Source organism: Triplophysa rosa, linkage group LG18, assembly GCF_024868665.1.
Source record: "Triplophysa rosa linkage group LG18, Trosa_1v2, whole genome shotgun sequence".
Taxonomy (NCBI): Eukaryota; Metazoa; Chordata; class Actinopteri; order Cypriniformes; family Nemacheilidae; genus Triplophysa; species Triplophysa rosa.
This window is the reverse complement of record NC_079907.1, coordinates 20,912,710-20,936,766: the sequence shown is the minus strand read 5'-3', so window position 1 is coordinate 20,936,766 and position 24,057 is coordinate 20,912,710. Positions and strand designations below refer to the sequence as shown.

At 40.3% G+C, this 24,057-nt stretch overlaps 1 protein-coding gene across 9 annotated transcripts in view; it reads right to left on the bottom strand.

Moving 5' to 3' along the window:
- Positions 1-24,057, bottom strand: part of tanc2b (tetratricopeptide repeat, ankyrin repeat and coiled-coil containing 2b) — a 139,833-nt gene that overhangs the window by 4,439 nt on the left and 111,337 nt on the right. For 6 of the 9 annotated variants that reach the window (XM_057359264.1, XM_057359267.1, XM_057359272.1 and 3 more), the window contains 20 exons: positions 21,020-21,145; positions 18,621-18,656; positions 16,693-16,974; positions 15,961-16,082; positions 13,050-13,281; positions 12,710-12,879; positions 11,971-12,578; positions 10,752-10,860; positions 10,511-10,633; positions 10,183-10,419; positions 7,487-7,954; positions 7,310-7,403; positions 7,059-7,192; positions 6,858-6,981; positions 6,532-6,707; positions 3,861-3,993; positions 1,160-1,192; positions 569-660; positions 332-478; positions 10-110 (listed from right to left, as the gene is read on the bottom strand). In XM_057359264.1, coding sequence (XP_057215247.1) covers positions 10-110; positions 332-478; positions 569-660; positions 1,160-1,192; positions 3,861-3,993; positions 6,532-6,707; positions 6,858-6,981; positions 7,059-7,192; positions 7,310-7,403; positions 7,487-7,954; positions 10,183-10,419; positions 10,511-10,633; positions 10,752-10,860; positions 11,971-12,578; positions 12,710-12,879; positions 13,050-13,281; positions 15,961-16,082; positions 16,693-16,974; positions 18,621-18,656; positions 21,020-21,145 — 3,547 coding nt within the window. The remainder of the gene's footprint in view (positions 1-9; positions 111-331; positions 479-568; positions 661-1,159; positions 1,193-3,860; positions 3,994-6,531; positions 6,708-6,857; positions 6,982-7,058; positions 7,193-7,309; positions 7,404-7,486; positions 7,955-10,182; positions 10,420-10,510; positions 10,634-10,751; positions 10,861-11,970; positions 12,579-12,709; positions 12,880-13,049; positions 13,282-15,960; positions 16,083-16,692; positions 16,975-18,620; positions 18,657-21,019; positions 21,146-24,057) is intronic. The other 3 variants (XM_057359265.1, XM_057359266.1, XM_057359273.1) reach the window with 3 other exon arrangements.

Here is a 24,057-nt window from a genome sequence, read left to right as displayed (position 1 = left end):
GACCGCTACCTGCTGCTACGCTTGGCACGGGCTCTAGCATAGTATGCTTCATATGACTTAGGCTTCAGTTCCAGGGCTTTAGTAGCAAACTCTTCCGCCATTCCAAAGTCCTAAGAAAAGAAACAAGAAATCTTTATATGCATGTATTTGTTCCACAGTTGCATACTAACAAGGATCTAAGAACATGTTGCATGAAGTTATAAAACTGGTATTATAACAATAGACCCAAAATAAGGTGACTGGGCATTACACAGTATTATGACTAGATCTTTATTGGTAGCACTAAGAGTGAGATTTAGATTATTTTTAGCTGTGTTCGTTCTATTCTCACATTCATTTTCCTCCGGCAGCGAGACAGGTTCAAGAACAAGGACACTTTGAGTTCCTTGAAGGTCTTCAGGTCCTCACTTAATCCTTCACGGGGAAATTTCTTCAGAGCGTACTGATAGCGCTGAGCCGCCTCCTTCACTTTACCCTTCTGTAGCAGGAAAGGCAACAGACTGTGTTAAGGACTCAGCTTCTGTCAAAACTGCGCAAACTGCAATGGTCAATTTTAAGTAAATCTGACCTTGTAGAAGCCATCTCCTTCCTCTAAGAGTTTACTCAGTAGGATAATCATGATGTCGGGTTTCGATGTCGCCATTGCCCAGGTGGCAGGACCTAGAGGGTAACATGATGTTTGATGGGTCAAAGGGAGAAATTGAAGGGTTGAGAGGAAAGGAGGAGGAAGAAGAGCGCAAACAGATAATGCAATGGACAACAGGATGAGGAGAGAAGATGCCTTCTGCGTGATCTCAGATTCTCATTCCCTATAACCTTTAATTTTGGTACATAACGTTACTGTTTCAGTTTGACAATTATACAATTTTACATTTTACAATCTCATTAAATGTCTGGTTGAGAAGCCTGGTTGTAATAAATAGATGAGTACAGAGATAGACAGAGCAGGCAGGCACACTGCACACAAAAAAAACGGACAAAATTCTTACTATCCTTATTGATTTACAATCCTAAAAAATGTTTACACAGTTACAACAGTTTACAGTGCTAGTTAACCCTGCAGCACCAAAACATGCTAGCGAACACAGAACATAGAAAAGAGAGCTATCCTGATGCCTGAAGGAAAGCAAGATGCGAACAGGCCAAGCGCGAGCATTACCTCCTTTGTGCCGACTCGGCAGCGTCTGGCATCCTGTGGCCAGAGGTTCAGGGGTGTAAAAGCGAGTAAATGCGGATAAAGGTTGCAGCAAGGGTGGAATGGAGTGGTTGGCACAACCAGAAGTGATGATCAGAGTGGAGTGTTTGAGTGGAAGAAAGAGGAAGTTAAGAGAGATGCAGTGGTCGTGGAAGAAAGATAGAAGGGAACACAAAAAAGCAGCAGTGAGAGGCGGGGAATAGGAGCTTTAGCTAAAGAATACAAAATGAAATAGCTTAAACACCAGCAGCCATAACAACGTTGAACAATGAGGAACCAACAGTTAGGTTAAAATAGTCCCTATTTAAACAACACGTATATCTGTAGTATATCTGTATATTTTACACAGATCTCAGTAATTTTGGATTTTGGATTAAGTATTTTTGTGTATTGGCTATTGAAAATCAGGCAACTGATAGTTTCAAGTAATTCACCAGGTCTAAAAATAATTATAACTATATATAGACATATATACCATTTTCTCCAGAAATATTGGCACCCCACTCAAAAACAGTTGTATAAAATAAAAGCTGCATATATGTTTTATACTTCCATATCTTTTTCAAAATGTAATTGCTTTACCAAGGTATCTAATCCAGAGTTTTCATTCATGTGTTCATGTGTTTCAGTTCCTTGTTTCTTTGTTCTTTTAATATTTTGTACTTTGTGTTTTTGTTTAATAAAATCTTACTGCATGTGGATCCGATGCAAAGTCCTGTGGTCCCGGAGGTTTCTGTTCCTGAGGTTCTGCCCTTGGAGTTTGCTCTGACGGTGGTGGCTGCTGCCCTACTGTGTGCTGTTCTCCGCACCAGAGGCTGTTTCTGAACCCACTGAGCTCCCTGCCTCATCCAAGATGACCGCTTCTGAGTTCCCTTCCTCTTCCAAGATGGCCGCCTCTGAGCTTCCTGCCTCCTCCAAGATGGCAGCCTCTGAGCTCTGCCTCATCCAAGATGGCCGCCTCTGAGCTCCCTGCCTCGTCCACGGCCCAGGCCCACCTCTGCTCCACAGCCCTAGCCCGCCTCTGCTCCTCGGCCCTAGCCCTGTTCCCCTTTATGGGCCTGGCCCTCCGTCCTGCCCCCTGTTCCGCCTCTGCTCCACCACCCTCCTGGACCTTCGTTTTTGCAAGCGTATGGAAGCCGCTCTTAAGGGGGGGGCTCTGTCACGATCCCAGTCCGTGTTTCCCCTATGTTTGTGAACTTTTATGTTACTTCCAGTTCTGTGCCATGTTTTGTAGTCCTTTTTAGTTTTTTATTGATAATTAGTTTCTCCAGGTGTGTCTTGTTATCTTGTTAGTTTCTATATATTTAAACCCCAGCGTTTCCTTTGTCTAGTGTGAGTCGTTGTATGTCTGGTCCTGTTCCCAGTGTATTTCCTCAGTGTCCTTTGGATTAATTTAAGTCCTTGTTTCTTTGTTCTTTATTATTTTGTACTTTGTGTTTTTGTTTATTAAAATCTTACTGCATGTGGATCTGATGCCCTGCCTGGTTCATGCCTCGTTACAGAGACACAGCACAAGCCGCTAAATATTCCTTTTATTTCAAGCCACGAATATTTAAATCACCTCTCAACAGAAGAAAAACTAGATATGAACACAAACTGCAAGTTTCAGGCCCTTGCGATCCATATAAACCACCCGCCACCATATTTTAACCACAAAAAATGCCAGATTCCTGTCAGAGCTCTTATGTCGTATTGTATCATATATTATATCATATTAATAAATAACAATAAAGTTCAGTTGGAACACAAGTTTAATACTCTTAGTACTATATAATTGTCGAATAAAAGTCAACAGGATTTGCAAATCATTGCATTTTCAATTTAACACTGCATTACAAAACATTAGCTAACTTTAACTTAAGAGTTAGTGTAAATGATCACAGTAATAGACTGTCTCGTCCGTGACAATAATTTATGTAAAAAATGATGTACATATGATTTATATATGGCTAAAAATACATATGATTTTTGATTTATGACACCCCAAATAATAATTTGCATAAAATTATATACTGTAAGCAATCTGCATCTTTGAGGAAAACATCCTTCTTATACCTAGTCCTCAGAGACACATTTTTATTTTTACCATTTTAAATTGCTTTACTGTTCTATTACTTGCTTTCCCACGGTTACACATGTTTAAAATTTCTGTCATCATTAACAAAACTGCAGACGAAGAAAAGCACCTGCTGCCCATTCTGATTCATTGATGCTTTGGGGCTGGTTTGCTGTTTGTGGTCCAGGTGCTCTAGTAAAGATAAATGGCACAATGAATTTGACTAAATACCTGAGCCAGGATTTGAAGGCTAAAAAACAACCTGCAGAATCTTTGCTTATTTTCATGAAGGGTGCCAACATTTTTGGAGTTGACTGTATATTTTATCACTCTTTATCTGTTGAGCAGTTCAAATGTCAAGTTGGGCTATCGATAACACGGACATAAAAAAGAAACAGGAAAAGAAATTTCTGTGAAAACAAAATGCATTACGTGGAGTGAGACGTCCAGAGACATGTTAACGAAAAGCGGTTGCGATAACTGATGTCAAGCACAGAACAGCAGGACGCTAGAGCAGCTGAGCACAAGCTGAACTACATGAAAACACATAAACGCTCATACACCTCACCACACATTCACAAAGACTCAACAGCCTGTAAACTGCCATACCAATTTTGGCTCCTTTCTTTAGAAGAGCAACCACTACTGAGGTGTTTCTGCAGCCCACAGCTCGATCCAAAGGTCTCATCCCACTGTAGTCAACATGCTCTATTAATGCCCCGTGATCCACCAGAAACTGCACCTGAGAGAGAGCAGCAAAAGAAAAAGTCATTTTGTAATCAGTGGCGGAGCTAGAGGGGGGTCCAAGGTGACACTGAACACCCCTGACAATTGGTCACCCTGAGTGCCACCCCAAAATTTGATTCGCTATTTATGTTGATTGACATCTGATTTCATCTCTCGTTGAACAAAGCTTTTATTTTGACATTCAGCGGCAGTGCTTGCACGTGACGTCACCGCACACGAAAGTCAAGCGAGTCAGCGTTTTTCGCTATCTTTACTTTGTTTAGAACGGAAAAAAAGTTGTTGTGAGAAGGATTGTACAGCGTGAAATCTGAGATTTCTTTTTAAAGACTGACGAAAGATAGAAAAGAAGCAAATGGATCGCTGTGATTTGCTAAACAAATGGAATATTAAAACATACACGCTTGCTAGCCATTTCAAGTCAGACTCAGCCAGGTAAGTTTTTTTGATGAATCATACCATTATTGTGTTATCTACCTACTTTCTAACGTTACACTTTTAAATGTTGCGTAAATGTAAAGTTTTCCCAGCATTTTCTAATCTTAGAATGTTTGTATCTCCTCTTTGCTCCGCCTCTCTGAAACGCGCAGATTTTTTACAAAGCTCATCGCTCTGAAAAGCGAGGTGTGCTATGATTGGCCAGTTAACCAGTGTGTAGTGATTGGTCGAATACTGCAAGCGTGTGATGAAATGTAACGCCTCTTACCATATTTGGAACATCAGGTTCCAAAGCAATTGTACTGACAGGTACGCCCACCTTACTTGCGTATGCAACTGACGTAGATTTGTGGTTACACGAGGCGTTTCAGGCAGGTCTGGGTGAGCATTTGCTTTTAGATAGAATGCATCATTTGTGTTTATTAAGTGTCTAATACATGCATGGGCAACTTATAACATACCAGAGACACAGCAAAACACGTATTCACGCCATATGACCCCTTTAAAGGTGCCATGAATTAAAACCACAATTTTAACCTGAGCTTTTGTTATATAAGAGGGAATCGTATTCACGCGAACATCCTGTAAGTGTCAGAACTGAAAACGCCCTTGTTACTGAGATTACGACTGTTATTGACACCAGGCCCAGCGAACGCCAGGTCCTGGAATGCACCTGATAGGTTGAACACCGCCTCCACAGAAGAATATCAACGACTACTTCTCTAGCCCCGCCCACTGGTTCGCGCATGACAGTACTGAAGTAACACAAGTTGCGCGGAACCAGATCGAGCGAGCAAGCAATAAACATGCTGTTAAAGATTGCAAAATATTGTGGAGTCAGTGCCTGATTGTGGAAGAACACAGTCGCTGCATAACCTTTCTTCAGATTCCCACATTAGTAATGCGTGGTTGAAGTTTATTTTTAAAGACGTTTCAGCTCACGTGGGTAAAACATTTCCGCGGATTCCTTTGTGAACAAGGCAGAGGTCGACGATGGATTTGCGGAGAGACTAAAATTAAAAAGCAGTGCTGTGCCGTCAATATTGGATACGATAGGAATGGCGCAGCAATCTTATGTGAGTACAACATTTTTGTACTATGCATCACTATTCATTTGTTAGAGATCGCTTGGTATGCCCTGAAATACAGATGTGGGGAGTAGTGCTAATCCTGTGCGAATAGGGCGAATGTGTAACCTAACGTTACGTGTCTAACCAAATTCACAGAAGGCTCCAACTAAGTTTACTACGCAAACTGCTATCCAATCATAGCAGTGGGCGTTTACTTTCAAGTCTTCATGGCGGAACGCCCATTCAAACTGATCGTTTGTCGAGCCGGCCTCAAAACCCAGGTAGAAAATAGCCTATTACTTATTGATTTTGATGTTTTTTAATGTAAAAACCACGCAAATGTCATAAGTAGACCTCATACAACAGTATAAAACAATAAACAAGCCAGTTCATCACACCTTTAAAATAAACAATTTATCAGGGTTAAACTATGTTTTCAACATTTTCATTATTAGGATTACATTAATCTGCTTATGTTGTGCAATTGTTTTGTCCTCTGGGAAGTAAATTATCACTTGTACCTCTAATCAGCAATCCTAGGATTTATTCATTTATAATTCGATGCCAGGTCAGGGTTACACACACATTTTCGGTCATGGTCTGTGGACCCCCTGAAGTAGCCTTTATAATGTCTTCTACTATTTAAGCTACTTTTCTCATATAACCATTTATTCAGGTGTTACAATAGAATAAAGTTGAGATTTTACACCGCTGCACAGCCCCGATTTAAATCCATCACAAGATTTCAATTCACCCAAAATGAAAGCTCTGTCATCATTTCCTCACCCTCCTGTATGACCTACTGTATGTTCATCTGCAGAACACAAAAAAAGATATTTTAAAGAATGTTGGTAACAGAAAACCGTTGGTCCCCATTGACTTGGATGGCATTGGTTTTGTGTCCATACAATAGAAGTAAAACGGGACCAACAGTTTTTGTTAACCAACATTCTTTAAATATCTTCTTTTGTATACAGAATTGTTGGGTAAACTACCTAGTTAAGAGAATACAAACAAAATGCGCTTACCACTTCTGAGTCCCCATAAAATGCAGCCAGGTCAAGAGGAGTTCGTCCATTTTTATCTGCATGGTCTGCTGTCGCGCCCCTTTCCACCAAGCAGCGAACGACAGACAGATGTCCTTTCAAACATGCCCAACTGAGTGCAGTGAGTCCCTCCTTATCCGTAAGATCCATTAGTGCACCTAAACATGAAAAATGTCATCATAATTTCCTGCTTTTACTTTTGAACCATCTGTAGTGTACTAATATGCATTTACTGTAAATCTGCATCGCAACAATGGAAAACTGTTCAAATTGTTAACTTTCGCAGAAGAATTCAGAGTTTTATTTACCCTGAGCCAATAGGAAATCAACCGTGTCCACATGTCCTTCTGATGCAGCCATCATGAGCGGACTACGCCCCTGTTTATCGGCCAAATTCACATCGGCCCCATGACTCACCAACAGGTCCACAATCTAAAACAGAAAGCGCCTCTGAAAAAATGTACCTTATCTGTCGGTCCTCAAAGTATTAAGAAGCATTTCGTACTGACCTGCCAGTGCCCTTGATGCACAGAACTGAAAAGTGGCAGAACCCCTCTTCTGTTGGGCTGGGTCACAGAAGAGCCCTGCTCCAATAGCAGTCGACAGACATCCAGCTTTCCTCGCCCTGCTGCAGCTGATAATGCTGATGGGAAGAGGAGAATAAAGCTGTCAAACATGCTGAAATACTGACAACTAATAGAAACCCTTATGGTCAGACAACATTTGAAGAACAGATCAAATGTGAAATTAAAGGTTTTACCTGTTTCACCCCATAAGGTATCATAGCAGTTAATCTGAGCACTTTGAACATCCACTTCATGCCTCTCAGGCAAATCCAAAAGATAAGAAACAATCTGAAGGACATGGAGAATTAGTAGCTATTTAAGCAAGGAAAAACAAGTGGGTAAAAAAACAAACGAACAGAAAAATAACGTACCTCTGTATAACCCATACTCGCTGCTGCGATAAGGGCCTGTTGTACTGCAAGACTCTTACTGAAGGCCGCAAGTTGTGGTGATGTCTGTGGCTTAGCTTGCACTTCTGTCTGCTGTTCTGACTCTTCCCGAGTCTCCTCTTGCTCTTCCGAATGGCTCTCTGGCTTCTGCTCTGACACTTCTGGTGAATCAGCCTGTTCTGCGGTCTGCTCAGGGCTGGAGGGTTGGGATATCTGGGGCGTGTCCTGTGTAGGGGAGGGCGTGTCCTGGGGCTCTGTGGGAGAGAGTGTGTCTTGTGGCTGCATCGGAGAGGGCGTGTCCTGGGACTGAGTTGGGGAGGGGGTTTGAAGTTGTGTCTGATGACCATCAGAGCCCCAGTCATTCTTAATTAGAAACTTCACCACCTCCAGGTGACCCCTAAGAGCAGCGTGCACAAGGGCACACTGGCCATTTTTGTCTAAGTGATCCAGCTATGGTGAAGACAGACAGACAGAAATAAACACACTTCATAAACGTCATTACATTAGCTTATTTAAAGGGGTCATATGGCACGAATACGTGTTTTTCTGTGTGTTTGGTGCGTTATAAGTTGTCCATGCATATATTAGACACGTAAAATTGCAAAAATTAAAGTGTGGGAACAAAAGATGCATTCTATGTAAGAGCGAATGCTCACCCAGACCTGCCTGAAACGCCTCGTGTAACCACACCCCCACAAATCTACGTCAGTTGGTGTTCTGATTTGACTAAGACCGCCCAAATGTATACGCAAGTAAGGTGGGCGTACCTGTCAGTACAATTGCTTTGGAACCTGATGTACCAAATATGGTAAGAAGCGTTACATTTCCATTACACGCTTGCAGTATTCGACCAATCACAACGCACTGGTTAACTGGCCAATCATAGCACACCTCGCTTTCAGAGCCATGAGCTTTTAAAAAATCTGCGCGTTTCAGAGAGGCGGGGCAAAGAGGAGATACAAACATGCACGGTATGTGGAAAATACAGCGTTTTTGAACCTTAAATCGTGTATACACATTGCATTCCATCTAAAACGAACCATAATATTCGCTTTAGCCGTGTCATATGACCCCTTTAAACAATTAATTATAGGTTGTAGGCAAACTGTTATATTCACTGTTGGGGAGTAGCTAATCTCAATCTTAAACGTCAATTGACTGGGTTAACCATTTTTTATCAGTGAGATGGGCAACAAATACATCTTTACAAGGCTCTTATTTTCCTTTTTTGTAAACTATTACAATTTCAGCCTCAGAGGAAAATCTAGTCACTGAATTTGAGATTATTTGCAGGGTTTGTGTGGTCAGTTCTTTGAAGGATATTTTTGAGGCACTTAGCAACAACTATAATAAATACAAGCAGAACTGTACAGTATATACTGCATTGTTCTCTGGGCTACTTCTCATTTCATCTACCTGTCTATGCAAATAAAAAAATCTTTTGAAATTTCGATCAGCTTTTTCCTAAGTTTCCTAAGTTTTTGGACAGAATAAGCAGTAAAGTGGACCAGACCACAGTTATTACTAAAACTCTTAAAACATTTCCGTTAACTGAAATCAAATAAAAAATCCGACCCAGAGCACCCGCAATGACCTTCGTCGCACGAGGCGCGAGGCCGGTGCGCAGCCGGGTCGGTCTTCCCATCAATCAGATCTTAATGCTTTGACTTATGACCTGATGGGTCGCCATAGCATTATGAACCCGATGGACCGCCATAGCGTGGAGGGCAGAGGCAGTTTAACCCACAGCATCGGAAGTCTTCGACACGAGTGTCAAAGAGCTTACATGCCCTGGAAGGGTGCCTTGGTCAACCCCTCCAAGTGGCAGTGTCTGCGGTGCACCACGACTGCACATTCCACCTGGGGGACGTCGACATATCCCTTAGCTGCCCCACCGTCCAGGGAAGTAACAGCTCCTGAGCCCGTCAGACGGGAATGCGCCGCGATCGGCATATTCCACGTCTCTGTGAGCTCCTCATGCACCTCCAAGTCAGCCGAAGCGGGCAAGCACGGCCGTCATCTCTGCGTCGCCTCGTCTTGGGCTCGACCGCCCGGGGGACATCCATGGGAATCCCCAATCACCCCCGCCGCTCGCCGAAGTGGTCGACCTCGCCGAAGCGGCAGTCGAACTCGCTCAGGAAGCAGACGGGGTTGCGGCTACATTCCGGAGAACGTAGCCAACCGTGACCTCCTGATCTCGTGCCCGTCGGACTCGGGGATGAGTCTGTCATACCCAAGAACACAGCTGCAAGACATGCCTGAAGACAGCGCAGACTGTGAGAGGAAATTTGCTCTTTTAGAAATATCTGCGGCTCGCTGCCGAGACGCCCAGGGCAAGTCCGCTACCGAGAGGGAGAAATACGCTGCTTCGCGACGTAAATCCAGCAGTCTGGAAGAAATCTCAAAGAGATGGAGCGCTTGACATGTACGTCATGCAGGTTCCGAAGAACAAAGGATGAGTGAATGACCACCGCCACCTCCCTTTTATACCCGTATGCACGGGGCAGGGACTGGCATGCGTGTGCCATTCGCCAAAGCCCATTGGCATTTTAAATTCCTCTCGGAGATGATAGGTTCTCAAGATCAAACCCCAGTCTGTCTCGCAACACAACGTCGAGAGACCGACTGAAGGGGAACACCATACAATGGTGTGTCGTATACATCAGACTCTTGCATACCTTTGCTTTTCTCTTGCAGAGGGCAGTAACTATCGCCAGGTGTCCCGCAGCAGCTGCGTAGCCCAGAGGAGTGAGGCCGCTCTCGGATGCAGAATCTACAGTGGCGCCGTATTCCAGCAACAGGTTCACCATATCCATGTAGCCGAGATGTGCATGCACACAAAACACTGGAGCGTTGTTCAGTACCTCTGTACGATAGTTCACGTTAGCACCGCCCAATATCAGCAATCGCGACACCTAAAAGAGTTGAAAAAGTTGACTTGTAGCACCAATTAAGGTACTAAGGAAAAATCCAAAAGTAAACAATGACACCTTTATGGAGACGTACCTTTATGTTAGGAGTATAAAGGTTTCTAAGTGATGAAAGGGCAGTAGATAAACTCTCTGTACTGTATGACACCCACAACCCTTGCAAGATGGATGAAGAAACTCCAACCTTCTTACTCAGGCCCTACAGAATCATGGAAGAAAATTATTGAATGATTATAGTAGTCTCAATGCATTTAAGTATTACATCTAAAGCATGAGTATTATGATCTGCTATGACATGCATGCATAAAATGCTTTACCTTGAATATGTGTGCTTTAAGTATGTGGTGGCCCAACTCAATTGTCTGTTGTCTGTTTAGTTTGTTTTCTTGTCTAGAGAACCAAAAAGCCAGTAGAGTATGGCCATTCCTTAAAAAAAGAAAGAGAACCAGTATAAGAACAAATTAATCAAAAAAGTTGCATGCAGGGACTTTTTGCCACAGCTGGTAATAGCCAAATTGGCCAGTGCACAAATTCTAACATATTCGCTGCTGTCCTTCTGAAACCTCGTATCTCCATATTTTGTGATTTCTATTTTTTGCCATAAATAATTATTATTGGTCTCCTTTTTGGTCTAACCAATAAATCTAACCAATAAAACGTATTTAAAAAGTGTTTGTCAACTTTGACTAGACAGTATTTAAACATTTAAAATTTGCAGTGTTTTCCATTTCCTAAAATACAGCGAATTTGGACATCCAAGGTTTTGGAAGGACAGTGACAATATGTTTTTAGTAGTCGGCTTGTATGCTAGATTAAGGCGGAAGTATGGTCCGTCCGTCTGCGTCCGCGCGCCGTCCGCATGACGCAATTTTCGTCATCAGAAGGGTCCGCGGTCGTCCGCACACCTCGTCCGCATGTAGCCCATTTCTTTAAACGTGCCGCGTACAACAACGCATGCGCGAAAAAGTGCTCTAGTCCACTAGGGGTCAATACACACACAGAAAGTGTGCAGTGTGTCGTTGTCGAAGAAGAATGATACAAAACCAACACGCTGAAACCAATAACAGTAAGCTTAGAAGCATATCCTTCTCCATACTGTTTGGTTGTTGTTCTTGTTGTCTTGCTGTTCGCTCAGATTTTTTGCAATGGCTGAAACACTTCCTCAATCATTAATTTGCAGTGGGTCTGTAAATGACGCGACTCAGCGCTGCCCTCTGACGGTCTGGTAGAGCACACATACTCATTTGTATTGCGCATGTGTTAAACTCGGACGTCCACGCTAAATCCGTGATGAGTATGCGCAGGAAGCTGTGCGGATGCATTTGTGCGTGAGACAGACACGGACGCGGAAAGTCAAGTATGCCCGCGGCTTTAGTCCGAAAAATCATTTTGGGATATTAGAGAACCAGCTTGAATTTTACTTTTTTGCAGCAGGGAGATGTATTTATTTACCAAACGATTTTATTAGCATTTCATTTCAACCAGGTAAAACAAGCTCATGTTTTTAGCTTTTCTGTAGTTTATGGCTGTGCTAACCTGGGATCGCACAAAAACTTGGTCTTCTCTCCCTCCTCCCTCCATATCAACCATTCCCTAAAGGAAGGGTGCACAAACATGCGTGTTCCATCTCGTCTTTTCACAAGGAACACTGACAGGTTCTCTATCCTCTGCTGAAAGTCTTCCCATTCCAGGGTGCCCTTCAGAGAGCCGGCATTGATGGCTTGATAGATCTGTTCGTCTGTAAGAGGGTGCAGTGAGGCCAAGGCCACGTTGAGTAGCGGCAGGGCCCTTTCAAAGGACGACTGTGTCGGGAAGCGCATATTACATTGTAGAAGGTAGACTTCGGATAGGCTGACTGGGACAACCTTGTAGTTGGAGCTTTTGAGGACCAGGTAGCCACGCTCTATCAGGTCAAAGGTAAGCTTTAGGTAAAGAAGCGAGCCTTGGCTGAGGGCTTTCAGATGGGAACTGAGCTTGCCAAAGCTGGTGTTGTCCATTTTGCCATTAAGGGAGATGTTATTCTGGATCTCTGCACTGCTGTGGATGCGATGCAGGATGTAGCCCTGCAAATCCTGGTCAATGGCATCATTTTCATCTAGGCCATCAAGAGAAATTTGGTGGAAAGGGAGAGGTTTGGTGATTTCCTACAAGAAAGATGTGGAGATTTAGTAATTCAAAGAAAAATGGATTTCACATAAATAAGGTTATAATTTATTGTTGACCTTTCAAGCTAAATTTGATGTGGCGGACATCATAGTATGAAAATTGTGTTTACCTGCAAGGAGGTTCTGACAGTCACCACCAGTTTGAGCCACGCTGGGAACTTGCTGATAGTTTTACAGAGAAAAGAGACGATCGTGTCACCATAGTCTGGTTTGTGGAACTCTGCTTCATTTAGACCATCAATGAGGATGATGAAGTCTTCATCAGCAGTGATCTTCCTCTCTGAAAGATAAACAGTTTGACTTTCACACTCTATTCACGTAACACTTTTACAATCATAGTAACACAACTACGGGAATTAAGTTCAGACTGAAGAAAATTCGAAATAATTCAAACTACAGAATCTATAATGCAGGCACTTCAATTTATGCATATTTTCGGAGCTTTCATACCTTTATAAAGTGCATCCAGAGGTTCGAGCACCCCTCGTCTGAAGGCAGTGGGCGGATCTTGGACACAAGCCCGCAGACTGAGCATGCTCTGTATGTGAGGCTCCTTCAACAGCAGTTCTCTGTATGCGGCGAGCTGTGGTGAGCGGCACAGCAGCGCTGCCACGTTGTGTACGAACTCGGGCACCAGACAGGTGTAGGCGTTATCTGCTTGGCAGTAGTGATATGCCACAACCTGCAGAGGGCAGCAGAGAAGAAGAGAGTTAGAGAGGACAGAGATTTTTGCTGATCTGGAGCCAGCTGGCTGTAATTACAAAATTATTATGAGATGTTCGAATTGGTGTTTAAAATATCATGTGTGATAATAGTATCCAAATTCAAAGCTGGAAAAGATATACAGGACTGCAGCTGAGCTTCTTTATTGGTCCCCTGAGAATGGCGAAGGGCTGAATTGCAAACTCTTGGTCAGTTTGGAACAGGGTCCTGACAAGTCTTTCATCAAGAGTTTCGGTGGGATGCCTGTGCTTGAGACAAGTGCACTTAATTGGTTCCATTAAAGTAATAATTCGTTTAATTAGTTGCAAGCACAGAGGCGGTATAGTGAGGATTTCAAGAGGTGTCAACATTTGGGCAAGAAAATATTAAAAATACAAAATATAACTAAACAAGGTAATTATTATTTATAAATGAAAACTTCTAGAAAATCAAAAATAGCCATTTTAAACATTTCGTTAACAAAAGAATAATGCAAATAAGCAACAACAAATGAAAACTAATTGTAATTGTATAATTTTAAAGAGCCTATAATAAAAAAAATAGAATTATAAAACCAATAATTTTGTTTTCTTGCTTTTAATCAATACTGAATGGTCTAGTTCAATTAATTATTATTTAATGAATTATTTGTGAATTATTTCATTCAGCAAACCTGGAATTAGTTATATGGACGGTTTCATTGGACCAGAGAGCCTGGACTATATTTAATTTAATTTAATTTATGTTAATATTAATTTGTATTATTTTATTGTAAAATAATTGTATTAAGTAAACGATTTGTTGAATTTTGTTTTATGTTTATTTTATTAAATAAACAATTTGTTGAATGGGTCCTGTAGTTTGGTCGCATTTAAAGAAACTGTTTGGTACATTGACATCTAGCGGTTGAGCTTGGTATCGCAGTCTAAAGTCAAAATATTGGAGAGACAAGTTTAGCCAAGTAACGGTTCTTCTTGGTTTCTTTTGCTTGTTATCAGACATAAACTACAGGCAACTCTATCGTTTGTGAATGTGTACCGGAAGTTAACTGCAGTCCACGAATGCGAGCAGTAACGTTTTTTTATGTTGTCACTTTGAAACCGTCTATAGCTCTTTGAAAGCACAAATCAAACTACAGGTGGAGAAAATGTCAGAGGGATGAAACAGATCAGACAGAGAATCAACAATATGAGAATTCTAATTTATTCTCACAAATGTTTCCTAAGAATTTAAACCACCCAGAAAGGGCAAAGAGAGAGCGAGAGAGTTGATTATTAATGCATTGACTTAACTAGATCTAATAGCTTGGCAAGGAAATTGCTTTCTGGCTGAATAAATATTTTATGAGGCTCACTGGCAAACTAACTTTCTTTTTTAAACATATCTGCATAATGCAATAGCTGTGATTGAGACAGCAAGCCTGGACAGGTTGAGACAGGGCTTTTGTCTGTGTGTGTGTGTTCAAAGGAAGCAGTTGTAGTTGTCTACAAATGTTATTGTTGTATATGCATTATTAAGGCTTATACCACGGAGCTGTTGAAAGCTTCAATCTGATCGGTTGACAAACGTTCTATGGGTATGCGTTTATTAAGTAGCACAGGAATATTTGTGTCAAAAGCCAACAAAACACTGTATGGATCAAAATGATCGATTTTTCTTTTATGCCCAGAATCATTAGGATATTAAGTAAAGATCATGTTCTATTAAGATATTTTGTACATTTCCTACTGTAAATACTGTATATCAAAACTTTATTTTTGTGAGTGGAAGCAACAAAATCGCTGACAAAAATGGCCACGGTTGCTGCTGCCCGCTATATGAGAATTACCCACTCAAGTTTGGTATCTTTGTAAAGTTTAGAATTTTTGTAAAGCCAAGAAGAACCGTTACTTGGCTAAACTTGTCTCTCCAATATTTAGACTTTAGACTGCAATACCAAGCTCAACCGCTAGATGTCAAACTACAGGACCCATTCAACAAATTGTTTATTTAATAAAATAATACCTCAAAACCATGAGGCTTAGTGCAGTTTCGTTTCAATAAACAAAGCATTTCAAAAACAAGAAATCGACTGAAATCGAATAAATAAAATAACTGAATAGAAAAACAAAATGCATTAATAAACACTGCAGCCTACTGGTTTGTTTTCCTCTTCATGCAGCTTAAAACTGATAACAGATATATTTTCATAGACCTACTTTTTCAAAAGTTTGCGTGATTTTTTTTACTGCTGAAGATAGAAACAATACGAGAAATAAATAATTGATCTTCACTGGCTTTTCTGTCACATTATTGCAAACACGCAGGTGTGCGCGCGCGGTCTCTTGCTCTCTCTCTCACACACACGCATGCGCACACACACGCGCACACACACACACCAAGTAGAAGTGGCTCAAGCTTCCGAGTCAGTTCGCTCTAATGGACGCTTGAAAAGAGATGCGCAAGAAAGTAGTCCTTCCTACCACCATCATAACATGACAAACGTTGACATTAAACATTTGAACAATGTCCTGTGGTGTGGTAACCGTGGTATAAGCAGAATTATTGACTCCGCTCCGTTCAACTATTCGAAAGTTAATGCACACCCGAGGTGTAACGGCCCGTCGTCAATGAATCCTTACAAAAAGTAAGAGAACCACGTGTGGGTGTGTTTGTTCACCTGCGAGGCAAGCCTCCTCATGGCCTCCTCCTGTCTCCTCTTCATTTCGGGAGTTCCAGGGCAACTTCCTCCTAGTGTACCATGGGAAGGCTGCGGCTGGGTGAGAGGTATACTGTCTCCATCTGACCACAGACGTACGAGAAAACCATCATTCATTTCAATCATATTATAAAACGACAGACTTCTTTCTTTCCCTCAACATGACATATGAAGTGGTGCTTGTATAGGCAAGATTTGAACAAACCGCTAGGTATTGAACGGTCATGTGGAACCGTCTGTGCTACATACACAAATAATACCTCAAACCATGAGGCTTATTGTTACTTTCGAAAGTGACAGGCTTTATGATTTTCATCTATTGGTGGATAAAACAACCAACCAACCAGAAAACACACACATTTTCATTAAAGAAAAATGTTGTTTGTATATCATTCTCCCTATTCTTTCTTCTGTACCAGCTTACTGTAGAATACGCCGTGGCACTAGTAAAACATTGCCCAATATAGCAACTTTGGTTTAACCAATGGTGGGTGTGGTATTGGGTAACTGTGTGGTAACTTTACAAATTTGTTCAGTACTATTAAATTAAAAAGGTTCAATGTAGAGTATAAAACCACTATACATGCAACGTAGCTGAACAAGTGCCTTGAGAAAGGTAAATATTTCGCTTTCACATAAACGTTTGGTACATACACTTGGCAAAAGGTCACGTATGGTAGTGTTTAACCTTACGTTTAGGTGAAGCTTGTGGGCTATCTGAGGCGATCTGTCGCATGCGGTTTCCATGGCAACTAAGAGCCACAAGGCGTGATATAATGGCCGTCTTGCCGTATCCAATGTTGCCCACCAGGACAACGCCACGATTGGTGGCAGAGTGGGCGGTGCGTAAGTAGGCGTCGATCTCTTGGAAGAGCCAATCACGACCAGTAAACACGGAATCCATTGTAATGCTGGGCACCTCGAAAAGCAAGGGCTTCAGAGCTATATCCTGCAGTCGGTATGGAGCAAATCGCACTGTGGATAAAGAGAAAGTATATCAAGTTAATCATGTTAAGGAATAAATAGTAATACTCTCCCATGTATACTACTAGTCAGGCATAGGGTAACTTACTTTAGTCAGTTTTAGACTAATAGTAAACTGATCAAATCTATGGAATAACTTTGGGAATTATGTTGTATAAGGAAAATTCTAAATAAATCAAACTGGTATACGTTGGCATCTTCAAGTCACCTTTATCCGACATTTTTGAAACAAATGTACCCTTAATGTTTTATAAACCAGCTTCTTGAGATTTCCCATGAGGTCATAAACATAATTAAAAGGGGTTCTTAAATATTGCACACTGGGCTCTTATTGGCTGCTTTTCTTGATTATTCAATTTCAAAAACATTTATAATATGCGGGTCAACGACGAAAAAGGGTTTAAGCATAACTGTGTAATACTGCTTTAAATAGTTGTTGTTAAAAAAATGATAGAAGCTTTCTGTTTAATTTAATTGCTTTTCTGAACAAAAAAATAAAGATCATAAATTTCCCCCTGATTTACAGAAGATGCCCACTAAAGTGTCATTCAGTGTAACAATCTTGTCAGGAATATTTACAACAAAAATCTATTTATGACATATTAAAAGACTAATTACTTTCATCCCAAATGCTAAGTAGTTGTAATTTTACATTTAAAAAATGTGCCTATATCCTAGGTTTTGCCCATTTGTCAATAAGATTTTTTTACACATTTAAAGCACAATAAAATGAATATGCTCCCTTATTCTTTTATATATATTTTTTATATGTACAAATCAGAACAAGCATGTTGTTTGAATTTGTACATAAATATTGTGTTACACTGACTGACAATGTAACATTATTTCAACTAAATTTTGACATTTTATTCTCCAAAAACTTAAAGTAGACATTTGACTTACATTTATTGTACTTTCTATGGACATAAAATCACTTTTGTACATTTCTTTTGATGGGGACATCTTTACGTCTTTGACCCATACATATTTAGTTGTGTGATAAAATAAATGAATGTTGTTACAATTACACTTAAATCATTTCATTTAAGAATACACTATCAGTCAAAAAGACCTTTTCAAGATCATAAAAAATCATGACATTTTAGTCAAGTGACCCTAAAGACCGGTAGCATACATGCACCCAGGGATTCACAAACAAACAAACAACACAAAATACAATCATATACATTTAAAAGACACCTACCCACATCCACAACCCTGTTCATACTAACAGCAACTCGTGTCATGTTTTTGGAAGTCAAGATATGTTTATGTGTCCAACTCGTTTTAAGCAGTGACAGAAAGCAGAGAGCTGCTAACTGAAATTTCACTATTCTCTTTTGTGATTCAATTTTCTTAAGCTACGGTCAAGTTGAAAAGCTCCGCAATTTTAGGGCATCCAGCAATGCACAGTAAATACCCAGCATGCCATGACCTGGCAATGTCTTGGCTCCTCCAATCGTTAGTTAGTGTGAACAGGGATGACTATAGTACACTGCTAATTTGTTCACATCACAATATAAAGTACGGCATTGCAGTTCCAAAAGATCACAGACCAAAACTGTAAGTCAGAGTAAAAAAAAACATTTCACACTGCACAGTAAAGGGACAGAGACTTTGCAAGAACTCACACTTACGTGACTGAGACTGCCAGGCATGACTGTTAGCGGAAGCTGAGACAGGCATAGACAAGTGACAAAAAGAGAAAGAGGCAGAGCTTGTACTGAAGAAGCAAATCACATAAAAACAACAAAAAACTGTCGCTGAGGGCATTTGACAGATATGAAAGACGACTGAGTTAAAAATGTGTGACAGAGGGGTCAAATCAGATAGGAAGTATTTTTCAGGTTTGAACTGGGCATATGTACCGGAAAGGTATGAAAATATATTTCCCTTACAAGAAAACAAAGGCAAATGTGGAGGAGTATTACAGTAATTAGATGATGTAATAATCAGCCAGTAGTACTAACTGATTTGATGATAGTGGAGCCATTGAGAGAGAGAGAGAGAGAGAGAGAGAGAGAGAGAGAGAGAGAGAGAGAGAGAGTCGCGATGACGGAAGTTCAAAAATTGTGTGGGTTATGCGATTCATGGAGCCTTCAGATAGTTCTAGGAAGTTATTTTTGTATCATTTCTTTAATTTATTTATTCATTAAACGACTTGCGTCTTTAAATGTGTTAACAGTTTACATCAATTGGTCTGTTTAGCCAACCCGAGCTCCATGCCTTACACATATTTTCCAAAATGCAATCTTCATACAACAGCCAAGAAAAAGGAACCTCTTAAGGGCATATTGCGTGTGAACAAAAATGCGTTCATCATGTAATCACCCTCATGTCATTTCAATCCTGCTTGACTTACTTTCTTCAGCAGAACGTAACGGAAGACTTTTTCTGGATCAAGAATGTCTTTTTTTTGTTTCTTACAAAAGAAAAAACATCATATACAGGTTATATATGACATGAGGGTAAACAAGCAATGATGACCTTTTTCTTTTTCAGCGAACTATCTCTTTCAAATGTTATATTGTATTGTTCCTGTAACTCAGCTAGTAGAACACAGCGCTAGGTTCAATTCCTAGAAAACAAAAACTGTAAATTGGTTTGCATAACATCTGCCAGATGAATAAATGCAGAACGCATTTCCTGTGTTTGTGGCTGCGTCTCTGGAAACACTATTAAAAACACAACCATGTGTATTTTGGTCACTACTATAATGAAACCATGGTATCAATATAACCAAATATATCAAATTTGAAACATTTCCATGGTACTGCCAGTTTAACAGTTTTTGTAACGGCACCACTGGGCTGCCAAAGGCAGAACGCTATACAATATGCACCTGATTTAGTGATGAGCATGCATGAAAGTAAATAGTAATCCAGTTAAGAGGTTAAATAATCGACCTTACATTACAGAGGCCATTGCATGGCCAATCACAAAGACTAGAGAGTTTTACATCAACAGATTAAAGTGCTGTGGTTATGTTACTCTCATGTTCCATTAAAAAGGAATGCTTGATAAAGCAATAAGCCCCAAGAAGCAGTGGGTCACAGTGCATTTTATAACAGCTAAGGGCGTTGTGGCACAACACAAAGCGGAGTCATTATAAATGCATTAGCTGTTATAAAATGCACTGTAACCCACTGCTTCGCAGGGCTTCTTGCTTTTATAAAGCGGTTATTCCATATGCGTAGCAAGGTTTCATAAAATAAAGTAAATAAAATGATATTTAGGCTAATAAATATTAGAAATTAGATATTTAAATCATGGCATTTTATAACGGCTTTAAACTCAAATCGTGGAATTTTATAACGGCTTTAAACTCGGCTCAGCCAATCAGAATCAAGGAACAGAACTGAACTTTATAAGGAACTGTAATGCGGTCAGCAGACCTGGAACACCTTCATAGGTGGGCATTTACTGAAAGTTAATGCATACCCATAGAACGTTTGTCAACCAATCAGATTGAAGCATTCAACGGCCCCGTGGTATAACTTGTAATATCTCTTCGCCAAGTTTAAACAACAGAAAGGTTATAGTGTAGCCTACAGGCCATCACCGCACACTGCACCCTGCTCGTTTATAACGTCGTGGTTGAGGGGGATAGAGGATTTGACGACATACTGTACTGATGCCCTCTGGTTTCTAATTAGCCAATGACGAAAAAGGATCAAGAGTGAGAAACTGAACTGTGTCCTCATCCAAACCTGTGTCTTTTTCCTTTATCCGTGTGTGTGTAGTTCCCTAGAGAGAGGTTAAACTCAACGTCTCGGTGGGCACACTGACACTGATACACAGAGACAGAGAGCGGATGGGGACACAACCTTGCCTTGTACAAACACTCGTACGGCAAAGATAAAGTGTGAGCGAATGAGACAGAGGAAGAAAGGTTTGAATATAGTGATTGATGGGGAGCATAATCTATGGACACATTTGGACATCAAACCAAATACAATGGTGAGCCGGTCTCCACGAAAGGTTTAAGGTGATGTAAAGCAGAGCAATTGAACTCATTATACAGGATGATGCTCACCTCTCAGGTCCTGCCCGGAGCGGCCCATAGCCATGTTTTGACGAGGCATTCGCAGGGAGGTGCGCAGTGGGGTGTGTCTTTGCTCATCCAGGTATGCCAGGTCCTCCAGATGGGCCGAACTGGTGGCTAAAAGGACAAAAGACACGTTAGGACACATCTGAGTAGACAATATCTGATGTTGTCCTATAGAGCAAACATCGCTATTGCTATTGATGACACTTGAAGTCAGAGAAACAAACCTTTAACTCTAAGAATTTTGGTGCTTTACTTGTTTATGTAATGGATATGCATGATACTCATAACACTTAGTGAGCAGTCTAAGAGGTTTTCATCTAGTGGATGATTCAAATAATGAAACAAATAGAATTACACTAAAAAAGCAAACCAGAATAGGCGATAATAAGCTAAATATGAATCTAGCAACCACCCAGGACACCCTAGAAACCGAAAGGCAATGCCTATCAACCACTCAGCTATTTCTTCAGAGTTAATGTATAAAGATAATAATATAAAGTAAACAGGATAAACAGAAGTTAAATTACAGTGCAATGGCTGTTCCTGTCACAGATTCACAAAAAAAGATCAAATTTACATGGTACAGGTCTTACACTGTGTCTACACTGGACAAAAAAACAATAAAACGCATTAGAACCCATGATCATTTTTTATTTTGTCCACACTGGTGTAGACACGGTGTTACGATGCGGTCATACTAGACTTTCACCACTGTGTATTTGGCATTGTGCAATACTATCCTTTAAGTTTCCCCCATCTTGGATTGTCCAAAAAGGTCACGCTGTGATGTATCAATCTTTTTTGGTCATATTTATACACATTTTCACAATACAAATTCACCGGTCAGAGTTAACCGAACTAGAATTTTGCCTAAACTTGCTTTTCCGGTCTGCTGCATTTATATGCATATTATTCATAAGTCAATATTAAAATTTGGTATAACGTTACTTTGATGTTGTTATTAATAACCAGTGTTGGTGTAACTAGTTACTAAGTAATTAGTTACTGTAATTTAATTACTTTCCCCTTGAAAAAGTAAAGTAAGGGATTACTCCTATTTTTTCTGTAATTTAATTACAGTTACTTCTGATGTAATTAAACTAAATACTTTGTGTAATATGTGTGTGTGCAATAGCGGAATTGACATCAAAATTCAAAGTCTAACTTTAAAATCCTTGCTTTAATGTATAATTCTCACATTTGTAATACTTTGGTCAGTAAATAAGAGTACTTTATGTAGTTTAATATTATTTATTTAAATTAATTAAAAGAGCCCCTTCATGCCTATCCTTGAATCACTTAACTAATCAAGGTTGATGTAGGATATAGAAAGTAATTAGTAATAAGTAACTAAATACTTTTTGGAGAGAGTAATTTGTACAGTAATCTAATTACACTATTGAATATGTAATTAGTAACTAGTAATTAATTACTTTTTCAGAGTAACTTACCCAACACTGTTAATAACAACAATATTTTCTCATAGTTATGTAATAGTCACAGAACTATCACTATTGTAACAAATACTGTCTTTGGAGACAGCGCGGGTCTATTCATTTCTGTAAGATTTTTCTAGATGGAGCGTGTTATTTTAAGTTCAATGGTTATTTCTGACAGGTACCACATATTTCACAGTGCTCAAGGATTCTCAGAAAGTACAAGTGGATGTCTTACTGTGGGTGTGTCAGATGAAATGAAATAGGTTCTCCACGAAAACAAAATAATCACTTTGAAATTGATTTTGTGTGTGCTTATGTGCGTGCGTGTGTGTGACAAGACAGTCTTGTTCTGAAATAATACTTTGAAATCGAGTTTGAGTGAGAATGTGTGTGAGGTGGTGTGTACACACTGCCACCTGTGAATTCTTTCCAGGAAACTGCAGGTGGATGATTTTGAAACCGGGATCCGCTTGCCTTGAGACATGAAGTCAGACGGGAAAACAAGCACTTACAGCAGCTATTGAATGAAACGAAAAATGTTTTATTCTTGCGAGCACCTTCCTCGCAAGCTTATTTCACGTCGTAAAAAAGAGTGCTTCACAAACAGATCTAAAGTTAAGACGGACTGCTCCTGTGAGGGACTGTACAGTTTTTAAAAGACAAACTTAAAAATGTGGACCGCTTATCTCAAGCAAATAGATAACGGACATTTAACATAACTTAGACTGAATGTGCTCATAGTTTAAAAAGAGTCCGCAGTTTTAAAGGGGAGTTCAAAAAGATTCATGTAATCATCAAACTTACTGGTCTTCAATAAAAACTGTACTGTATTCGACCGATTGTTTGGTCAAAAATCTGTTGGAATATATCACATCATGTGGACTACATTTTTCATCTAATTTTGCTTGATGTAAAGTAGGTCTTCCACTTATCGTCTTATTAAAGGGGTCATATGACGCGACCACGTGTTTTCTGTGTCTTTGGTGTGTTATAAGTTGCCCATGCATGTATTAGACACGTAAAACTGCAAAAATGAAAGTGTGGGAACAAAAGATGCATTCTATCTAAAAGCGAATGCTCGCCCAGACCTGCCTGAAACGCCTCGTGTAACCACACCCCCACAAATCTACATCAGTTGGTGGTATGATTTGACTAAGACCGCCCAAATGTGTTCGCAAGTAAGGTGGGCGTACCTGTCAGTACAATTGCTTTGGAACCTGATGTTCCAAATATGGTAAGAGGCGTTACATTTCCCTCACAGGCTTGCAGTATTCCACCAATCACTGCGCACTGGTTAACTGGCCAATCATAGCACACCTCGCTTATCAGAGCGATGAGCTTTGTTAAAAATCTGCGCGTTTCAGAGAGGCGGGGCTAAGAGGAGATACAAACATGCACGGTATGTGGAAAATACAGCGTTTTTGAACCTTAAATCGTGCATACACATTGCATTACATCTAAAACAAACGATCATATTCGTTTTAGCCGTGTCATATGACCCCTTTAACAAAACGTAGAGAGGATTAAAAAGGCAGCTTTTGCACGTGATCTTTAGTAGAATGTTTATCAGATTAATGGCTAGCT